The 21,045-nt window shown below is 45.4% G+C and overlaps 1 protein-coding gene across 1 annotated transcript; it reads left to right on the plus strand.

Moving 5' to 3' along the window:
- The first annotated feature begins 4,760 nt into the window (after positions 1–4,760).
- Positions 4,761–14,458, plus strand: LOC123150906 (kinesin-like protein KIN-7D, chloroplastic). The gene is made up of 23 exons (XM_044570711.1): positions 4,761–5,153; positions 5,286–5,383; positions 5,734–5,823; positions 6,139–6,191; positions 6,497–6,562; positions 6,632–6,685; positions 7,537–7,596; positions 8,088–8,166; positions 8,755–8,822; positions 9,022–9,084; positions 9,260–9,364; positions 9,834–9,938; positions 10,020–10,127; positions 10,208–10,354; positions 10,493–10,675; positions 10,804–10,959; positions 11,459–11,689; positions 11,907–12,053; positions 12,129–12,248; positions 12,330–12,380; positions 12,953–13,000; positions 13,067–13,270; positions 13,714–14,458. The coding sequence occupies exons 1-23, from the start codon at positions 4,939–4,941 to the stop codon at positions 14,227–14,229; spliced, it is 2,967 nt and encodes a 988-aa protein (XP_044426646.1). The 5' UTR covers positions 4,761–4,938; the 3' UTR covers positions 14,230–14,458.
- Positions 14,459–21,045: the final 6,587 nt, after the last annotated feature.

Genomic DNA, 21,045 nt, shown 5'->3' on the forward strand with positions numbered 1-21,045 from the left:
CGGGCTCCTGGTGGAGGTTGGCGGCGGCGTCGCAGGCCGGCGGGGCACTTGAGGGCGTGGGATGGTGCAGAGCTCCTGCGGTAGGAGATGAACAGCTCGGCTCGAGCTTGAAGGGGAACGAGGCAGTGGCTGACGAAGACTCTGCTCCAGCGGGCGTGCGGCTTCCGGCGGAGCTCGGGCTCCCGGTGAGGAAGACGAATGGGGAGGAGGAGAGATGGGGATCGAGGAGATGGGGTTCGGGCGAGAGGACTCTGGCGGCGCAAGGGAAGATGCGAGGGAGTGAGAGATGGGGATCGAGGGAGAGGGCTAAGGCTGCTAGGGTTAGGTCTGGTGCGGGTTGGGCCTGACCGGCTAGAGTGGGGAGGCCCAAGTGGGCTGGCTGATGGGCTTAGAGGTAAATGGCCGGCCTGGCCCCCTCTTCTCACTCCTCTTCTCACCCTTTTCAAAACAGAAAAAATAAAGAGAAATAAAAAGGGAAGAAAAGAAAGGTTAGAGAAAGAGTTTGGGCACGGGGATAATTTTCACGGGCTCATAAAAATGTGCACGGTCCACAAAAAATAGGGGAGACATGATTGAAAGATGTCAGTCAAACACATTTGAATTTAATTCAAATGGGTTTGAACTAGGGCTTGGTTATAGAAGTGTCCAAAAATGTTGAGGTTTTAGGAGGAGCCTCGATAAAAGAGATGAGAGATATTGGCAAGGTTTGAAGGTCAAACTCGAAGAGGAATAGACATGAGGAATTATTTGCACGTGTGTTACGATGATTCCAAAATAATGGAATATTTATAATAGCTCCCTAAATATTAGGAGGATAAAGTTATAAAGAGAAGTCACTCTTCCCTCGATTTAAATGGATCGGAGATCCATACGATTTATTTAGTTGAGCTAAGAAAAAGAAATGACATGATGGCATGATAACATGATGCAATGCACACGATGCAAAGATGAATGCAACAGACGAAACAAATCACACAACGAATCTCGGAAACCCTGGAAGGACTCTGAAGCTCCGGTCTTGGACGTCACATTCTAGCTTCACTATACTGCGAAGCTCGCGAACTGCCTCGGGGTTCCCAAGCCCCCGGCAGTTCCAGCTCAAGCATGTCATTATATCGGGCAGGACCGCGGCGCGGTCTCTGCCGAATTCTCTGGAGTGGGCTTCTTTTTCTTTGGGTCCCGTACAAAGTCATCACCTTCCACTTCATTGCTAGCAGAAGTCTCACCATCCGTGCCAACAGTATCACCTCCATTGGCTGTACTCGGTTCCCCATCTGTGAGCAACAAGGTTTTCATCACCGGTCTGTATACTTGGTTCGGAGCATCTTTCCTCTTTGGTGGAGGCCTGTGCTTAATCGGGGAAATAACCTCTTCCCCCGGCTCCTTATTGGTGCTTGAGTTTCTAGTCGTTGGCTTGTTGCTGGCACCCTTCTGTGGATCCTTAGAAGAATTATCACTACTCGGTGACTTCCGGGACTCGTCAGGAGCTCGTAATTTTGGGCCGAACGGGAGCTCTCCCTTCTCGTCCCTAGAACCAGGAGTTGGGCAATACAAGTCTGAGTGCCCTAACCTACCACAGGAGAAACAGAAGTAAGGTATATTTTCATACTGGATATCGTACATATCTACCTTCTTCCTCCTGGCAGAGTCTATCAAGATCCAACGCTTGATCGGCTTTGCAACATCGATGGAAATTCTCGCTCGCAGAAACCCACCATTGTGGTCAAATTTAACTGAAAGAGCGTTCTTGTCTATCTGTTGAGCTATTGGTTTCCACCATGCCTCATCACGCAAATTGTATGGCAGGTTAACAACCCTAGCCCATACTTGCAACTTATCAAACTTCACCTCATCCGGCCTCATGCAGTCATCAAATTCCGCTAGCACCACCACATTCTTATTGATATGCCATGGGGATCCCCCCAAACACGATCCCTATCTCTCTGGTTCTCAAACTCTGCCACAAAGATGTTAATCCCGGCAGATCTGAACTGAAGACCTCGTGGATTTCCCCATGCCGGGCGCAGGGCGTTGGTGATAGTCTGTATATGGAGTTGATTACGGTGTAGCACCTTACCAGCCAACAACCACTTCCCCGGTCCGTCCTCGATGCGATCATCAAGTATCAAAGGAGTAGCCTCTTCCTCGGAGATATCAAGTTTCCCTAAAGCTTCCTCCAGTTGTTTCCTGGCCGCGCGGCCCGCCAGAGGGTCGCTCTCCGGCGCCGCCCCCGCCGCAGAGGTGGATCCTGCCATGCGCAAGTACTCCCCCTCGACGGATTTCTCGCATCGGCGATAGATCACCGGACGAAGGCTGTTTCCACGTCCAAACCCTAATCGCCTCCAGCGCCGCCAGAGGTTTTAGGGTTAGGGGAAAAAACTTAGAGCGTAGGGCTCTCAGGGAACCGCTGTTCAGGGACGGAGCCAGGAATTTGACATAGGGGGGGCGAGTTTCAGACTAGAGCTCTTATAGACTGATGGGCATCGGATGATCACTCAGAACTTTAAAGTGTGCAAAGAAACATAATCCCGGACTCGTATTTTCGTTAGTGTAAACAGCTAAAGACTACAAAATTATTATGAAAGTATCCATCTTTGACAAAAAAGTATCTAAATTAGTTATATTACATAATTTGGCCGACGGTACTATGTTGAATTGACCAACTCTGATTCTCATGTCAATCAATTAATTATCTTCATATTAACCAGCAAAAAACAGAGATTTGAAGCTAAGGTTAACTATTGAGAATGGCGTGCATCGTCGTCTCCGTGGTCGCTCATGGTGGTGGTGCTTTTCATAATCTCCTTACTGGCTGACAGGAATGATCGATTGGGGTCTATAGGGTTGGACAGTTGGACGCAAATGCTCTTGGCAAACATTTTTCAGTTTCTCTTCCTCGTCTTATCTATACACGAGTATAAAAATATAAGGGCAGCCAATATGTTGTAATTTATTTCTGATGTTTGTAGTTTCTGTATGGCACAACCACACAAATTTGAACAAATTGAAGATCATGCAGGTGCAGGTGCCGTGCTCCTCTCCTTGGCGGACAGCTTTGCCGGCCGCGACGGCAGGCTCTACTACGGCGAGCGGTGGGTGGAGATTGGATCGCACGACAGTTAGGAAGATTGGCGGCGCTAAAATCGTGACGATCGCAACAGCAGAGAATCAAAGCGGTTGTGTACGTGCTGCTGCAGCCGCAAGTCCCACGACCAATGGACCCTGGCCCCTTTTCTCTTCGATGGTGGGCCTTTTCTTTTTTCTTGGTTTTGATCTGCTATGTAGTGTACATGGGCTAGGCCGGCCCTGGGGGTTTCACGTGGTTATGCGCGACAGCCGGACAGGGGGGGCGAATTGAGGAAAATCGAGTCAAAACACTGCCTAAATACCAGCCTGCCTAATCGCTAATGAGGTGAAACAAGTTTGTCAGGGGGGGTCTAGCCCCCCCTCGTCCCCCCTTGGATTCGTCCCTGCCGCTGTTTGACTAACCGTTTGCGAAAGCCATCGGTATTTGGTACTACGTACGTAATGTTTTTTTTGCCGATAGCACCAAACGCACGGTTGGGAGTCGTCTGGCGCGAAATGTGACAGGCGGGGCCCGCTGTCAGGGCCGACAGGGCTGGCACGGCACCAAAAACCAGCGTCGTCAATGAAATGTCAAAGCACCACGCACGAACACGAGTGCCGTTCATCGATCGAGTCAATACAGAACGTTCGAGTGGCGCACGTACGGCCACTGCCAATTTTGCGACCCGCTAGGTCGCGTCGCGTGCGTTGGCAGCAGACCGCGACCGGGCACGCTGGCTGCCCTGAGCCGGAAGCAACGGGGCACACGGCCGGCGGTGGATCGCTGGCCGGCCGCGCGAGACGCCAAGCCGCCGGTCCCCGCGGGCATGCATGCATATGCACGCACCGAGCCGACGTTTGTTGCCGTCCCGCGTCCACGAGATGTACAGCGCGCTCTAATCTGTCGGAACCTACCTGCTCTGCCAGGTCCGGACTTGCGTCGTCAACTGCCAAGACAAAATCACCAGTCAGTCTGGCGAGTTCGTTGTTGTACAGTATTTTGGAGGGGTCAACGAGTCGACAACGGCAACAGTCTCTCCGCATGAGCGCTGATTGTGAATGGGTTGGGCAGCTAGCTCGGGATGAAGTTTTGCCGTGTGTGTACATATGAGCATCTTCGAAAACTACGCCTCACAGACATCATGCAGTCCGATGAGAACGTCCGTCTCTCATTAAACGAACAAAGTCTAAAAGTCTGAAATAAATTTAGAAGCATACGCGTATCCATGCAAGTCTAGGACTTGAAACCAGCAGCTTTCATCGCGCGAAATTGTCTTACATATGATTTTTCTCATCCGATTCTGTACGACAAGAGAGAGGCTTGATTCAATCTGATGTGGCCCACAAGCATAGATTAGTCTTATCGTACACAACTTTGGATGAATTTTCATCGTACGTGTAACAACACTCTTCATCACGGGGATCATCGATCTAACCATCCTCAGTTCACGATCCCACATTAGCCGCGATTTTTAGCTTCCCTCAACAAAAGAAAAAAAACTGTGATTTTAGAAGAAAAGGCACACATTGCATCGAGTAACCAACGCGCAATTAAAATTTGCAAAAGTGGGTTGGAAATTCAACCAAAAGGTGGCCGTCTTTTTCACCTTTTCGCCCGTTTCCCTTCGAGAAACCAATCCTTTTTACCTGCTCCCCCGCATCGCTTCAAAGCCAAGCGAACCAAACCGTATCACGCCCCACGGCCACGCCACGGCCAAAAGGCCAAGCCAAACCGCGCGCGCGCGCGGCCTCGCCTCGCCTCCCCTCCCGCACGGCCGCATAGATCCAATGCCGGTTGCGCCAGCGCCAATGGCGACTCCCATTTGCACGCGCCGCTAGGCCCGAGCCGGCGCGTCTGCGGTGGTGGCGGCCATGGCGTCGCCGCGCCGGAATGCCTCCCGTGGGGCGGCCGCGGCGGCGGCGGGGCGGGATGGGGCTCAGTCGGACTCGCCGACGTACACCACCGCGACGCCCCGGTCGCGGTTCGCGGCGGAGTTCTCGCCCGAGGCGTTCGACGAGCCGGGGGCCGGGGAGGCGCCGTCGGCCAAGGAGAGCGTCACCGCGACCGTCCGCTTCCGGCCGCTCAGGTTTGCTTCGGCTGCACCACCGCGTACGTGGTTTGGCTGGGTTTTGGATTCGGGCAATGTGGAGTGACCCTGCTGGTGGTTTTGTTTGTGTGTGTGTGTGTGTGTGTGTGTGTGTGTGTGTGTGTGTGGAAGTTCGCGGGAGATTCGGCAGGGGGAGGAGATCGCGTGGTACGCGGACGGCGAGACCATCGTGCGGAACGAGCACAATCCCAACATCGCCTATGCCTATGGTATGTAAACTGAGTGATTGATGACGAGACTCACTGAATTTGAAGTGTCGGAGAATCAGTGGAACGCTTGCGGACGGCAAGCAGTAACAGAACAATAATTGCTACCTTCTGAACAATGACACAATTCTGGTGCTCTGCATATATGCTAGACAGCTGGAATAACAGCGTAACACAATAGATAAATTATACAGCAATGTTGATATATAACTGTGTAGGCAGAGTATTCAATGGAATCATCAAATGTTTCTTCTTGAAGTCAGTACCGAAGCCGTATTCATAAGTGACAACAAAGTTCTGTTGTCAATTTCAAATTTCTTTTCTAAGTGGCTAATGGGAGGTTTTACAACCAGATCGTGTGTTTGGACCAACTACGACAACACAACAGGTATATGATGTTGCGGCTCAACATGTTGTCAGTGGTGCCATGCAAGGAATAAATGGTACTGATCATGTATACTCTTGTTCCTCTGCTTTCTGTTTTGTAAAGGATTCTTGTTGGGCTACATATTGGTGTTCTCTTGGTAATTTGTTAAATGTTGCACTAGTTTATCTGAATGCAAAATTGCTTTGGGGTAATTTATGAGCATCACTGTAGTCTGTCAGGTTGAACTCAATAAATTACTGATTCATGTGAAAGTTCATTTATTCATATTAGTCTTCAGTGGTGAACTTAGGATGCCATTACACAATTACTGCTCTCAATTGCTGGGGAGGAATGATAAACTTCCCTTTTGTTTTCACTGTCACTCTGTCAGGTACAATATTTGCATATGGGGTTACAAGCAGTGGGAAGACACACACGATGCATGTACGTACATTTGTAGCAAGAAGCTTGTTTTAGATACCATCCTTCCTCAAAAATTCATGGAATCCCAGTCTTGTGCTTGGGCAATGCTATGCAGCCCGAATTGTTTGACATACACCTTTTGCTGAGATGTAGAGTTTGTTCTTCTAATCATCAGATGTGTAACATAGCATTTTGTTTTCAGTTTTCATTATAACTAGTGATGATAACCATTTATGCCCTTTTCTCTATACAAACATTAAACTATAATGTGTATATGCCAAACATTTTTGATTTCTTCACATACACTTGCGCTGCGCTACAAGCAGGGAGATCAAAGATCCCCAGGGATTATACCTTTGGCCGTGAAAGATGCGTTTGGCATAATACAAGAGGTACTACTCGAATCCATACCCTATGATGATTCGACCAAATCATTGTATTGATTTGGTTTTACTTTGTAGACCCTGAATCGGGAGTTTCTTCTTCGTGTATCATACCTGGAAATTTATAACGAGGTTGGTTGTTCCCAATTCTGCATTTCATTGTGCAGCCTTGATAAATTTAATTCTAGTCAGCACCTAGGTTGGTTTGTACTCCCTGATTGTTTTCATAACACCCGCAGCTAACCAGTGTTTCTATGTCACAGTAAGATGTAACAAACTTCAGTTTAGATAACCTTAAAGCGATGGGCATGAACGTCACACATGTAAATGCAGTTTTTTTCCTGGGTTCTTAACACAGTATTTATTTTGCTTCTTGCTTATAGCTTAGCCTGGAATAGAAACATGCTAATAGTACTAGGAAGCATGTGAAAGAGGTTTGTTAATGATATACACAAATCATAGTAGTCGAGCCGGTATTAGCGTAGTTATGCACTGATCAGTAATGCTAAGTCTCATTTAGGCCCAACGGTGGTCATTAAGCTAAGATGAGGATGAAGCTCAACTTTTAGTTTCCTATAGGCTATAATCTGGGCCCCTTTATTTATTATCAAGCCAACCGCTGAAGAGTAAATTACAAAAAGAGAAAACCAACATAACCATGTCGTCTGGATCCTGAGTGAAACTATAATCCATTTTTGTAACAATAACTTTGGCAAGTTACCAATAAAGAGTAGTTCCTGAAAGACGGAAATTGGTTGATGCAAGTGTAAAACTTACCTTTTTATGCCTACCTGGTTTTCTTACTTTTTTGCACGTACCCTGGGGAGTTACACATTTATTATCTAGGAACATGGTTTTTCTGAAATAATTTCTCCATAATATTTATTTTGAACTGAGTGACTCATTCTGAACAGTCAACTAAATGTGCATTTTTCTATAATAATTTTCTATCTTGTATTAATTGGGAGCCTCACCCTTTATAGGTTGTGAACGATCTCCTAAATCCTGCAGGGAAGAATTTACGAATTAGGGAGGATCTTCAGGTTTGAAACATCTCTTTTTCAAGTAACAGGAGTCTCTATCACACAATCTGTGTACTTTTCTAGTTAACTAGTAAATTTTAAAAGTTACTGAGATAATTCTTCTGAAATATTTTTTTACTGCTTCTAAAAGTTAATTTAACTAACTGAACACTGAACTTTCTTGAGGACTATTACTGGTCGATTCTCTCCATATAGTGTTGTCCATGGTACACAAGAATGCAGGTTGCTAAGTATTGGTCTAAGTACAGGTCATCGTTTTCCTACTCAAACATTTAAGTTAATTTAGACCACAAATTCGTGTACTTCCTGGAGTGTTTTTTCCCAACATATGAAAACTGCTTGATGGATGATGCAAGAACATGATGACATTATTTTGAAATCTTATAACACGGGCAATCACACATAAAATGCCAATTGCTTACAGCATATGCAGCACGTGACTGTCTTGAACTATATTACCGTATTTTCTTGATTATAGTTCATTCTCACAGGGAACATTTGTTGAGGGCATAAAGGAAGAAGTAGTGTTATCTCCTACCCATGTTTTGTCCCTTATTGCAGCCGGAGAAGGTTCCTTTTATTTATTTTGTTGTTTCTTTGATGTACCTTTACCAGCAAGGTTGTATGAAGAATATCAGGATATCACTATGAGTCGACAGTAGTTATGAGGATAATTCTTATCTAATAGTCTTTCGTTAATATGCCTGGAACAAACTATCATGTAACGATGTTAAATTTTGTATAAAAGTAAATCTGATGATACTTCATAAGGGAACACAGCCATTTGGATATTTCTTTCTAGCTACTGTAGAATACCCGTGGATTGCTGATATAGCACATCTGCACATGTCTAGTTCGCCATATATCAACACATCGACAGAAGAATGAGTATATTTTATATATACGGATTGCAAACATGTCACTTGTTCATTTTATATTTTGGATAAACAGTATATGTTGCCTTGACTTACTAGATGGTATCCCAAATAATTTACTGCAAACATATAATCCAGGTTAATTGAAAAATGCACTATGATAAACACACAAATTGCACTTGTTGGTATACGGCTCCTCGGACTTCGTTTACTGCTGTTCTTAGGGTGAAATGCACATGCGGAACAATGTACTTATGACTTTACTGTGTTCTATTTTTTTCAGAGCATAGGCATGTTGGATCCACTAACTTTAATCTTCTAAGTAGCAGAAGCCACACAATTTTCACACTGGTAATACAAGTGATTTCTTTATGTTCATAAACTAATGATTCTGCAGTAGGCACGTCAAAGAATGTGCGCTCCGTGCAAACCTTTTTCAATGTAATTTTGTGATATTTTTGTCATAATATGTGTAGTTACATGGAAGTCTTTTAACATATTTCTTTCGGCATACATCTTCTATAACTTTTCAATTTATTGTTTCACACAGACAGTAGAGAGCAGCCCCTTCTGTGAGTCTAATGAAGGAGAAACGGTTACTTTTTCGCAGCTGGTGAGATCCCCCCCCCCCCCTCCTGTTCACAATCACTCTCATTACTCTAATTAATTGTACATATCTATATGCACGCTCCATATGCACTTGTGTCCATTTATTGCAGCATCTGAACATTATGTGCATTCATGCACCCAAAACATAATCATTTCTTAGTTTTGTCACTCATTTGCAGAACCTCATCGATCTGGCAGGTTCAGAGAGTTCAAGGGCTGAAACAACAGGAGCACGCCGGAAGGAAGGGTCTTATATCAATAAAAGTCTGCTGACTCTTGGAACGGTGGGCCTCGGTCCTGTAATCACAATTTGATGACAAGAATCTTTCCTAATATAGAGCTATAAACATGTTATGCTCATGATACTAAAATTCTATAAACTTATATATGTTGTTGCCTGCGCATTGTGTGTGTAGACCGTGGCTTTGGGATTTTATAGCCTAAACCCTGTCTATGCTCCCAATGCCACAGCTCTACATCCCTGATGTCGGTTAGTTATTTCACTTTCTAGAGGCATTTGTAAGAAAATTAGAAAGGGTTCAATGTGCACAGTGTATTAGTAACAACATCACGGAAAAACAAGACAGTGTATTAAAAATTTAGCAGAACCACTATTATTCCATTCCATGTGTATTTATTTATTTATTGTTTATAATTTTTCCTAGTGATTTAGGGCAGAAGCTGGTCAAGTCATGAGGATTAGTTGTACTTTCTTAGTTTCTTATCTAACATAATTTTTTGTGGATATTCCAGGTGATATCAAAACTGACTGACGGAAAAGCTACTCATGTTCCATTCCGGAACTCAAAATTAACACGTTTGCTGCAGTCATCCTTGAGTGGCCAAGGACGTGTTTCTGTGAGTTCTTCAGGATACTGCTTAAAAGTTATATTCTTTCATTTTTGGTATCGCAATCATTTGTGTATTGATTTTGTGCAGCTGATTTGCACGGTTACTCCAGCATCGAGCAACTCTGAAGAAACTCATAACACGTTAAAATTTGCCCACCGATCAAAGCACATTGAGATCCAAGCATTACAAAACAAGGTGGACATGCTTGCTTAACAGATTCTCCGCCTTATGTGTTTATCTCTGACTTCTTTTGTAACTGTATTCATGGTTTTCAGATTATTGATGAGAAATCTCTAATAAAGAAGTACCAAAGTGAAATTCGTCAACTAAGGGAAGAGCTAGAACAACTGAAAAGAGGGATCTTTACTGCCACTCCTTTGAAAGATGTCACAGAAGATAATATCATTCTTTGGAAACAGAAGGTGATACTTTTTTTATTGTCTCATTTAGTGCTTTATGGATTTGTTGTCTTTCACTTTATTTATCATGTTTGAAGGAAATATTTCGGTGCATCACTGATGGATTCTAAGTTCGTAACTACTTATTCATCACATGAAAAGCTAGAAGATGGTAATGTCAAGCTTCAATCTAGACTGGAACAAGAAGAAGAAGCCAAAGCTGCTTTGCTTGGCAGGATACAGCGTCTAACAAAACTAATCCTGGTTTCCACCAGAGCAACCCAGACTACTAGATCATCTCAACATCCTGGCACAAGGCGCAGACATTCTTTTGGTGAAGGAGAGGTTTGAATATTCAGATAATGTTACAAAATAATATAATTCAATCAGCTTGCATTTATCTTTTACCATGATGTCTTTTTCATTAGTTGTAATGCCTTTATTTTTCTAAAGTTTGTCTGCTAAAATTGCAGCTGGCATATCTCCCGCATAGAAGGCGAGATATTGTCATGAATAACTATAGAAATGAGCTGGTTATGCCGATGGAAGGATTTGGTGAAGCACTTGAAATGTCTCCTAAGGAGGAGAAGCAAAGTCGTAAAGGACTCCTTAACTGGTTCAAACTTCGGGTACACAAATCAGATACTTTTTAATTAACTGTATTTAAACATTATACTCCCTCCGTTCCCAAATATTTGTCTTTCTAGACATTTCAAATGGATACAACATACGGATGTATGTAGACATATCTTAGAGTGCAGATTAACTCATTTTGCTTCGTATGTAGTCACTTGTTGAAATGTTTAGAAAGACAAATATTTGGGAAGGGAGGGAGTATTTAGCATGGTGAACAGTTGTGTTTTCCTTCTGATATTACATGTCAGAACCCAGCTTATATCAAGCCATATGGCCTCATAAGAATGGTTAGTTTAGACAATGTGGTGTATAGATGTAGTGCATCACAACATGATGTGCATGGCCGTATATGTGTCATCTCAGATTCTGTGAGAAACTTTTTAGTATGGATAAGGTTATAGTTCTTTTTCCGGAGCCAAGCCAGAACGAATGACCCATCTGCTTTGTCAGAGTTCTCCTTCACTCTGATCTTTATATTTTAACTGTATGCAGAAGCGTGATAGTGGTTCTGCTACCCTGGCATGTTCTGATGGTGGTAAATCTAGTTTGACCAAATCATTCACTGCTCCTCCAACACGTCTGGAGGATGGGATTAATTTTCTATCAGAACAGAGGACGTGGAATTCTATGCTTGATGAGAATGTACCAGCTGATTTTTTGAGCGTTGATCTTGGAATTCCTTCTGACAGCTCACCTGTAGAAGGAATACTGTCCGTACAAAGTGTGAGCACATTTTCCCTTCGTTTGCATTCCATTTAGACAAACAAAATGGGTTGCATTTCTAAACACAAAACGAAAAAGTAGGAGAAATACAGAAGATGAACTTTAGCAGACTGGGAATCAAAGCAAGTAATTGATATAAGTAGTCTAGTGCAAGCGTGCGTAGATAGCCTAAAAGCATGTTATCGTTTCACATAATCTGCTCTATTGTATGGCTCAGGTCAGCAGAAAAAGTGAAATCTTAGATGATGTTGATCTACTGAGGGAGCAGTTAAAGATTTCGTCAGGGGAGGCTGTGCTCCATGCAAACGTTGTAAAGCACCTCACAGAGGAAGCTGGAATAAGCGGAATGAACAAACAGATTGAGGTAAACCTCTCCCTGGTACACTTTTCGCTATTTTATTAGCACACTTGTTCTTCAAAATTGTGCCTTTGTCTGAAGATGGAAAAGATGGCCAATGATGAGATTAAATGCAAGCGGCAGATAATATCTTTGGAAAATCAAAATGTTCATTCAGTGTTAGACAGTCAAGAAAAGCTTGACACTTCAAAACTTTCATCGGTAATGTTTATGTGCACTATATGCGGTTTTGATCTTGCTCTTTTGATATGCATACATAACAGACTATTTCATTGTCTTCAGTATTACACTAAGATACTTAAGCAACTCAATGAGAAGGCCTTTCAACTTGAGGTATGGAGGCGTTCTACTGAATCTTTCCTCTTTTATTCTCTTCTTAATACAAATGTGACCAGTTTTTCTGCATGTTATGAATACTGTTTGATGAAGCTCAACCCTCTCTCGAAAAGAGCTATTTCAGCTTTTTATCAGAAAAATGGAATGAGCACTAAAGTTAAGGTATTTGAAACTACAAATTGCAATTGTCAGGTACAAAATTGTCCACATTAGCATATACTCCAAAAGAGGGGACACATACATGAAAACCAAAGTATTCCGAATTTCTGTAGTAAAACCATACTGAATCCATTGCGTTTTGAATTGGTGTAGTATTGTTGGGAAGGAGCACTGAAACTAGAAATTTTGATGCAGCGATTCCAAATTTTCAGTTATGTACTGGTGTTCTCTCACCCAAAATTGTATTTCCTTCACAAGAGAGCACCCCTTTGTTTACCCAAGTTGGCCTGCTATATGCTCATCCTCTCTTATTGAACTGTATGGCTGGTAACAAAAAAAGTTTGTATGTTGAATGTGCTGCTATAAGTTTCTTTCAGTTATTGCAAGGTCATTTTCTGTATGTACTGCAGGTGAAAACAGCAGATAACAGGATACTGGAAGACCAGCTAGAGAAAAAGGTTATATTTGATTATATGTTTAGAAATAAGCGCAAAAGTTTGTAATTTACAAGTTTTCTTTATCAGGCAATCGAATGTGAAGAGTTGCGAGAAACGGTTGTTTACTTGAAAGAACAGATCGTCCAAGCTCTTCAAATTGACGAGTTTTTACCAGAAAGAATCAGATTGCAGCAGCAAACAGGCATCGGCCATGACGTTGGATCGCAAGTTCATAATGATAATCCATTATCCAGTGATGTGTCTGAAAAGCCACTGGAAAACACATCACAGGTTTGGCTTGTCTCTACACTCTGGTCCATCATCCTTCCGTTCAGATGCAAGTCCAGTTTTCCTATCCTCTGAACTGAAGCCTATATAGCCCGGTGCTTGGCACATGTATTCTGTGTGTCATGCATCTGATGATAAGATTGGCCTAGATGACATTATACCTTTTGCCCTTTGCTTGTCATGATACTGCACGTACACTTGTCATGTCCTTAGTTATTGCTAATTAGCAATACAGTTTTTAGTTTTCTTCAATTCCAATATAATCCTGCAAATTAGTGCTTCAAAACAGGCATCACACAATTAGCCTGTCGCGGATGCTGCTCTTCCATTTATCTAATACGGCACATTACCTCTTTTTAGTTTATACGTTACTCATTTAGCTAGTTTATGTGATTGGGGACCAAAAGTATATATGGTGCTCTTATGTTACTTGTATTCCTCTTCAGTCAGAGATCGGCGAACTGAAGCAGAGATTGTGCGAACTGACTGAAGTCAAAGCTCAGCTAGAGGCCCGTAACCAGGAACTTCTGGAGGAAAGCACGTACGCCAAGGGCCTGGCCTCAGCCGCGGGTGTGGAACTGAGAGCACTTTCTGAAGAAGTCACCAAGCTCGTCAAGCAGAACGAGAAGCTCGCCGGCGAGTTGGAGTCGGCGAGAAACTCGACTCCACGAAGAGCAAGCCATAGCCCGAAGGCAGCTCGAAAGGGCGGCCACATCGAACGGCACGAACCGGGTGGTAAAAGGGACACGAACTCAAGCAGCCAGAGGGAGCAAGCTCTGGAGGCCATGCTCGTGGAGAAGGACCAGAGAGAAGCTGAACTTCAGAAGAAAATCGAGGAGTCGAAGCAGAAGGAGGCGTTCCTGGAGGGCGAGCTCGCAAATATATGGACCCTGGTGGCGAAACTGAGGAAGGCTGAGGGAAATTGCGAAGATGATTCAGATGCCATACACACGATTGTATAGTGGACCACAAGCCACGACCCTCGAGATTATCCAATTGATGATGGTAGCGATAGTCGTTTGTATATATATGATCACCCGATCTTCGGTACGTGTGTTGTGCTTGCAGGTTGTGGGGGTTTTGTGTGTAAGAGAACTGTACCTGTACCATGGTGTGAATGAGTTTGTATATTTGTGGAATACTCGTTTTTAGTGCAAATCAGTGGGTATCGTGATGCAGGTTTTATGCCTATGCTGTGATGATTGTATTGCACTTTAGCTACAATGTCAGTCAGCTGAATTTCAAATTCGAGTCAGTTGATTTTGAATGAAGGAAGGAGAAGGAAGGGCCTTGCCTGAGAGAAAGAAAAGGCTCGCCGTCATCATCCCATTTTCTATCTTAGGGCTTAGGGTGGGGCTTTGCCGAAGGAAAAAAATGGACATTGACGGGGCTAGAGGGATGGCCGTGGGCGGCGGCAAGACCGGTGGTGGGGGTAGGTTGAGGGGAGGGCGCTACGGCGTGGCGGTGGCAGCATGAAAAATATGCGATCTGGAAAACGCATGGAGGAAGAAGGCATAATCTGGGCTGTTTGTTTTTCATCTAACACTTCAAACTGATCCAGGCCAAATTGACTGGCCCAAATCAAAATTTCAGTTCGATTCCCATTGCGGGTCTGATTGGTGACTGCAACTTTTGGTCATTGGCGACCGGCAATGTAGCGTAGTACGTGGAATGTGGTTATACGTTCAGTGTTGTGTCTTACAATCAACTTCAAACATACGAGTATGTATGGAGTATCTTGTTTCCTGTTCATCGCAAAGAAGCGTACGCGGCCCGTTTCCTTTGCCAAACACTTTTCTGGTTATCGTGTGGCCACGGGTGCGAGCTATCTCTCCTTGGTCGTCGGCCGAACTGGAGCCGCAGCTGGCCGTTGGTGGCCATCGTTATCGAACAGAGAAAGCAACGGCGACGGCTCCCATCGGTGAGGTCAGGTCAGATCACAGGGACCGCAGACTTCTTCATCCTGTGCAGTGCAAGGCAGGCAAGCAGGCACCGGCCAGGTCGTGGAAACGAGGCGCAGAGCAACTTTACAAGCGCATCTGGACAAGCCACCCTCGCCGGTCGCCGCGCCACGCCGAAAGTCCCGCTTTTACGTGCCGCCGCTGCGGTTCGTTGACGCCGCCGCCGCCATGCGTGCGTGCGTGGCGAAGCGACATTGCCCTGTAACATCGTCTACTGATCTACAGTACATACTGTGGCAGAAGTGGCAGCTTGCAAGTCAAGCCTGGTGCATGCAGTGGCTCCCTTCTTCTGTTTTTCAACGTCGATGGGGGTCATGGGGACGCAAACAGTGCGTGAAAGTGAAACATGCCGCAGGGCCGCGGTTTTCAAACTTAGCCTGCAGTGTCGTGGAGTGCAAGTTTGTAAGTTATTTGCTCTGGCTTTGGACTGGTCCGTTTCAGAGCAGCTGCAGCCTGCAGGTCAGACTTGGCGAAACCGAAACACGAAATCGCGTATACAAAACTACGGAGGCTCTGCTGATCTAGCCGTGTAACATGTTCCTTGTACTGTTTCTCGCGGGCTCGCATATACTACGTCCATGCACGGCATGCACCCCGAAAAGTTGGCGGGGTCGCCGCGCGCATGTGCGTGCGTCCGGCGACCCCCTCACCCACGATCAGGGCAGGCCGCCAAATGATTGCAGGAATAATAGTGGAGCAAGTATGCGTCTGTACACTACGCAACAGCAGCAATAATATACTCACTTTGAAGTACCAACGGAAATCGGATGATAACCGCCTTTTCCATGTACGATAATTGTAGGCGTGAGCGTAGTGAGTGCACGATCAACCGCCCAAAGGTATCATCAAAACTCAAAAGCCCCATCTGGTGACAAAGATCCCCGACTTTTGCCATCACCTAAAGTACTTGCGGCACCTATGAGGCTATGACACAGGCAAGGCACTACGGGCGACAGCGACGCCGAGGACACTTTCCAAGGACCCTCGTCGTCGTACTACCTAGCAGACGCCGTCGCCGCTCCATTGGCTCGCATAATCGTTGGGCAGCGGTAATTTACGCCGGCCCCTAGGGTCAACTACTTTGACGACCGGAACAGGCAAACAGAGACAGTGAAGGCTGGAGTGGTCGAGTGGGCGTAAAAAAAACTGTTCATTTCCAACTGCCCATTTCCATTAACTTCTTAGCGGAAATATAAAATCCGTCTCTGTGTCATATTGCAATACATGCGACATGAAAAGGCAATGTAAACATCACGACGATCTCCATACGAGGCCTCCACAACCTCCATATTTGGAGGCTACGAGGTCATTTTATGATAGAGCTTCATATATTTTGGCGATCTTGATGCATATGACGGCTCTGCTAGAGTGTTCTTTGTGTGTCGATCATCATACTAGCGACTATTATAGCGATGATCAAACATATATGACACAACTGCTATCTGTGGTGCTTAGGAGGAGGAGGTGTTGGGAAGGGAGATGTCGGCATGTCGCAGCAGATAAATGTGCTCGGAAGGAAGCAATGCAAGAGACAGAGGCACTCAGGGGAGGCATTATGCACGCATGGGCGAGCTATGAAGGGGAGGTGCCGTAGAGGAAGCGCTGCTTGCGGAGGAGCTCGGGAAGGAAGAAGGTGGCCAGGGTGGGCACAACTTGACAAGACCAAGGCATCGGCCGAGAGATACCAATTGCCCGGTTTTGGATCAGGGCCCTTGCAGAATGGCATCTAGGCAACGCCGATATGGCCGTCGCAAACGACGAGATGGCCTCTTCCCTTCCGATGATTTCTGCTCTTGACGGCTAGTTCTGTGTGAGTAGGTCAGTAGAGTGTTGGATGGCGATCATGCGGTGACATAGTGCACCGACGTCTAGGCGTGGTTGTGAAGGTGCTGGTTTAAAAACAAATTCCGACAGGAAGGCCTTACGGTTGGCTTTATTAACATCAAATAATGCTTACATCATCCGCAAGGTAACGAGAGATAAAACTAGGGGGTGAGTCCGACCACACAGACGGTGGATCAACACGTCCCTGTTGAGCTAAAGAATGAGCTACAATATCCGACTCTCTATTACAAAATTCAAAAAAGACATTCCGGACCTCATTACTTAACTATCGACATTCTTCCAGTACTGGGTCAGCAACCATAGAATAGCCTGTGTTGAGATTCATAGCATCCACAACAGCTTGATTATCCATTCGAACGACAATAGTGTGAAGACCAATCGAGAGAGCAAGCTTCAGTCCTACAACCAGAGCCGCCGCTTCTGCCGTTACCACGTCAGCAACATGTTCTAGTGCACCGGCGTCTAGGCGTCGTTGTGAAGGTGATGGTTCAAAATTCTGCTTCGGGGATGATTTGTTTTCTTTACCAATGATATGGAATGAAAAAAAACTTTATCAAAAAACACTCTTATATTATGGGATAAGTGAAGTGCGTCATAGGTCCTCGAACTATTTCAGAGGCGTCACGTAGGTCCTCGAACTGTGAAAATCGTTATTCAGGTCCTCAAAGTGCAATATGTGAGTTATCCTAGTCCTCAAACTATTTTAAAGGTGTCACGTAGGTCCTTGAACTATTTTAGAGGTGTCACATATACACACGCTTATTACACTTTAAAGATTTTTGAGGACCTAGATGACACTTTTCATAGTTTGAGGACCTACATGACACCATCGAAATAGTTCGAGGACCTAGGATGCACTTCACTCTCAAGGAATGGAGGGAGTATTTTATTCCATCATGACATGTGGTCCTCGCAGAATTGTTTTCCAATGCGCTACGGATTTGCGGTTGCTGCGCTTTGGTAGGGATACCATCACTTGGAAGGAATCCTCTCATCCCAAGTAAAGCTACCTCTCGCGTCCCCATCATATCATATCGCCTTCAACTTCCATACCATCTCTTTTCCTGCCATATATATACACGAGCCCCTTCTCCACGACCACGACCATATTAGCAGCGCAAGCAAGAAAAAGAGGAGCCAGCAGATCAGATTCGTCCAGAGATCCAGAGAAGAATCGGAACTCTTCTTCGCCAGGATTATTAGCTCTCGCAGACACGAACGATGGCGAGCGGCGGCTACGGCTACGGCGGCCCCTACTCCTCCTACCAGCCTGCGGCCGCGCCCTTCTACTACGCGCAGCGGCCGGCGAGGGGCAGCGGCTCGCGCCCGCCGCTCCACCTCTTCCTGCTGCTCGCGACGCTCCTCCTCCTCGCCGCCACCTCGCTGTACGCGCGGTGCGAGGCGGCGGTGGAGGGCATGGTCCAGCAGCTCCGGCCGCTGCTCATCCTGTCCCCGCTGCTGCTCATCGTCGCCGTGCAGCTCTGGGTGGCGACCAGCGGGGATCATCAAGGGCGAGGCGGGGGCGCACTCGCGTACCTCCTCGAGCAGGTGGCTCCGTCGGACCAGTACTACAGGAGCGGCACCCCGTACGGCCGGTGGGACGGCGGCTCGTCGCCGTGGGGCGTGGCGGTGGTGCTCGTGCTCGTCCTGATCTTGGTCTCGTACCAGTCTTCGTTCCAGGAGTGGCGGTTGTTCCCGCTGCGCGGCCGGTGAAGAGGTGCGATGAACGGCGTGAAGTTAGGCTGCGTCGGCGTGCATGGAGCTGCTTGCGTGATCAGGGCCATGGTTGGCATGAACCACCCTGTTGTGTTGTCGGAGGAGCTAGCCATGGTTGGCATGGCCTTTATAATGCCATGAATCCCTACATCTAGATGCAGGGTTCTGCTGGTTTTCATACAGCTTAGTTAGAGATGCAAGAATTTCACATGAAGCGGATTTGTTTCTCTGGTTGAATGAGCAAATATATTCTTGTTTCATCCTAAAATACAATGGGTCTTCACAACAACATAATCTCAAAATTTTAAGACATGTGTAGGCGTGTAGCACACAATAAAATTATTAAAAAGGAAAAAATACATGACACCCAAAAGTCATGCCGAAAAGATCGACGACGCAATGCAACAACCATTAATATCAACACCACCCTTAGCGTCACCCGGAGAGTTTCTCGAACAACAATGCCTTAAGAAGAGAAATACGCACAAACGCCGTCGTTAAAGATCCAACCATGTAAACTAGATCATAGGTTTTCACACGAAAGAGAAATTACGAGCAATCTCTGAACAATGTCTTCAACAAGAGAATGATGTGGAAACACCCGTCATGTACAATAAATGAAGATTAGACTCAGAGTTTTCACTCAAGAATTCGAGAGCATGTGCTCAAAAGGCACCACGAAACTGCACAGCGAAAATCGCTCATTCGCACAACCCTGACATAGGCATCATAACATGACCGAACATTTCCACATACATGAGATGTCGAGCAGTGTCAAGAGAAGCCACCGACTATGTATGAGGACACCCTCCACCATTGCCGGATGATCTTCACGGATCCCGCTAACCAGCCACTATGGGAGGCCGCGTGCGTTAGCCTCAAAGGGCCATTTGGTAGCCCCATTCCTTGCTTGCCATCAACAACCCGCCTTTGGGTGACAGAAAGGATTCAATCTCCACCGTGCACACAACCCACGGTAAAGACAGTTGATCCATGCGACTCGCAAACAACCCGTTGTGCCACCTGAGTTTGCGAGGCCGCCCACATATCATCTGTCGATCCATCATGAACTTCATCAATCCGTAACCCAAATCACAGCACAACGGGGAATTCTTGGCCATCAAAAGCGGCTTTGGCAACAAGTGCAGCTCCGACCATCGGCTCGCCATCGGGACTAGACTCGAATCTCTCGCCGCCACCGTCAACACGTGCACCAAGCACCGTGTTGCCGCTGGCCCAGGACCCTCGGATCCAAACCATAGGCGGAAAAGCCCCGCCGCCACCGTCGAGTTGGAGTTGCTCTTGCATCTTTCTAACTTCTTTCGGTGGGTCTCCCTAATATTAAATAGTATTGAGATAAGTTTATATTATATTACCTCCGTCTTAAAAAGCATGTGTAGATATATCCATATCTAGACAAATTTAAAACAAGCCTTTTAGGACGGAGAGAGTGTAAGGCAAGAAGATACTACAATATTTTCATTATGTAACTGATGCAGAAGGCATGAAAATATGATCTACTATCGTATACACTGTCCAAAAGGAGGCATAATTATAATTGGGAGTACATTTGGACGTAAAGCATGATAAAGTCAGGTCACATATTTATGGTGGTTGTTTCTATCTTTGACTTCGTTATTATGGCTGTCCATCTGCCCATCTGTGGTGATGCTGATCTGTGCCAAAACCACATATAATTGTACAGAAAAGGTACACATACATTAGTGTTACTACATCCATAGGAATTAAAGGTTTTCCGGAAGTGTGGACTTTATGGGCGCTAGTTATGCACAACAGAAAGGTTAACAGTGCCAGGAGCATCACAAAAAAGTTACAGATCTAGGACCAGAAAATGTCCTATATAGGAGTATTTTTAGATCAAGATCCCTTTAGGTTATCTAGAATCTTTTTTTCAACTTGCCATTGACCACATCTCAAGAGATAGAAAGAATCATCTATCACTGTTCTCGAGATCTCAATGTTTGTTACTTTCGTCTGTCAAAACGGAAAAAAAAAAGAGCTCTATTTATCAGTTGCCAGGGGAGAGAAAAAAATCAACTCTCAGTCTCATTTCTAGCATTTGATCCTCATTCATGGCTCCAATCACTCTGCATATAACTACAAACCAAAATTTATACTATAATACCAACATTTTAATAAAGTTGCATACTTCAAATATCTCGGACAGTGCACCTTTAAGCTTACTAGTGTGCAATTTTAGGTGGCTAGGAGCCTAGGATTTACAAAAGATCCAGG

This window comes from Triticum aestivum, chromosome 7A, assembly GCF_018294505.1.
Source record: "Triticum aestivum cultivar Chinese Spring chromosome 7A, IWGSC CS RefSeq v2.1, whole genome shotgun sequence".
Lineage (NCBI taxonomy): Eukaryota > Viridiplantae > Streptophyta > Magnoliopsida > Poales > Poaceae > Triticum > Triticum aestivum.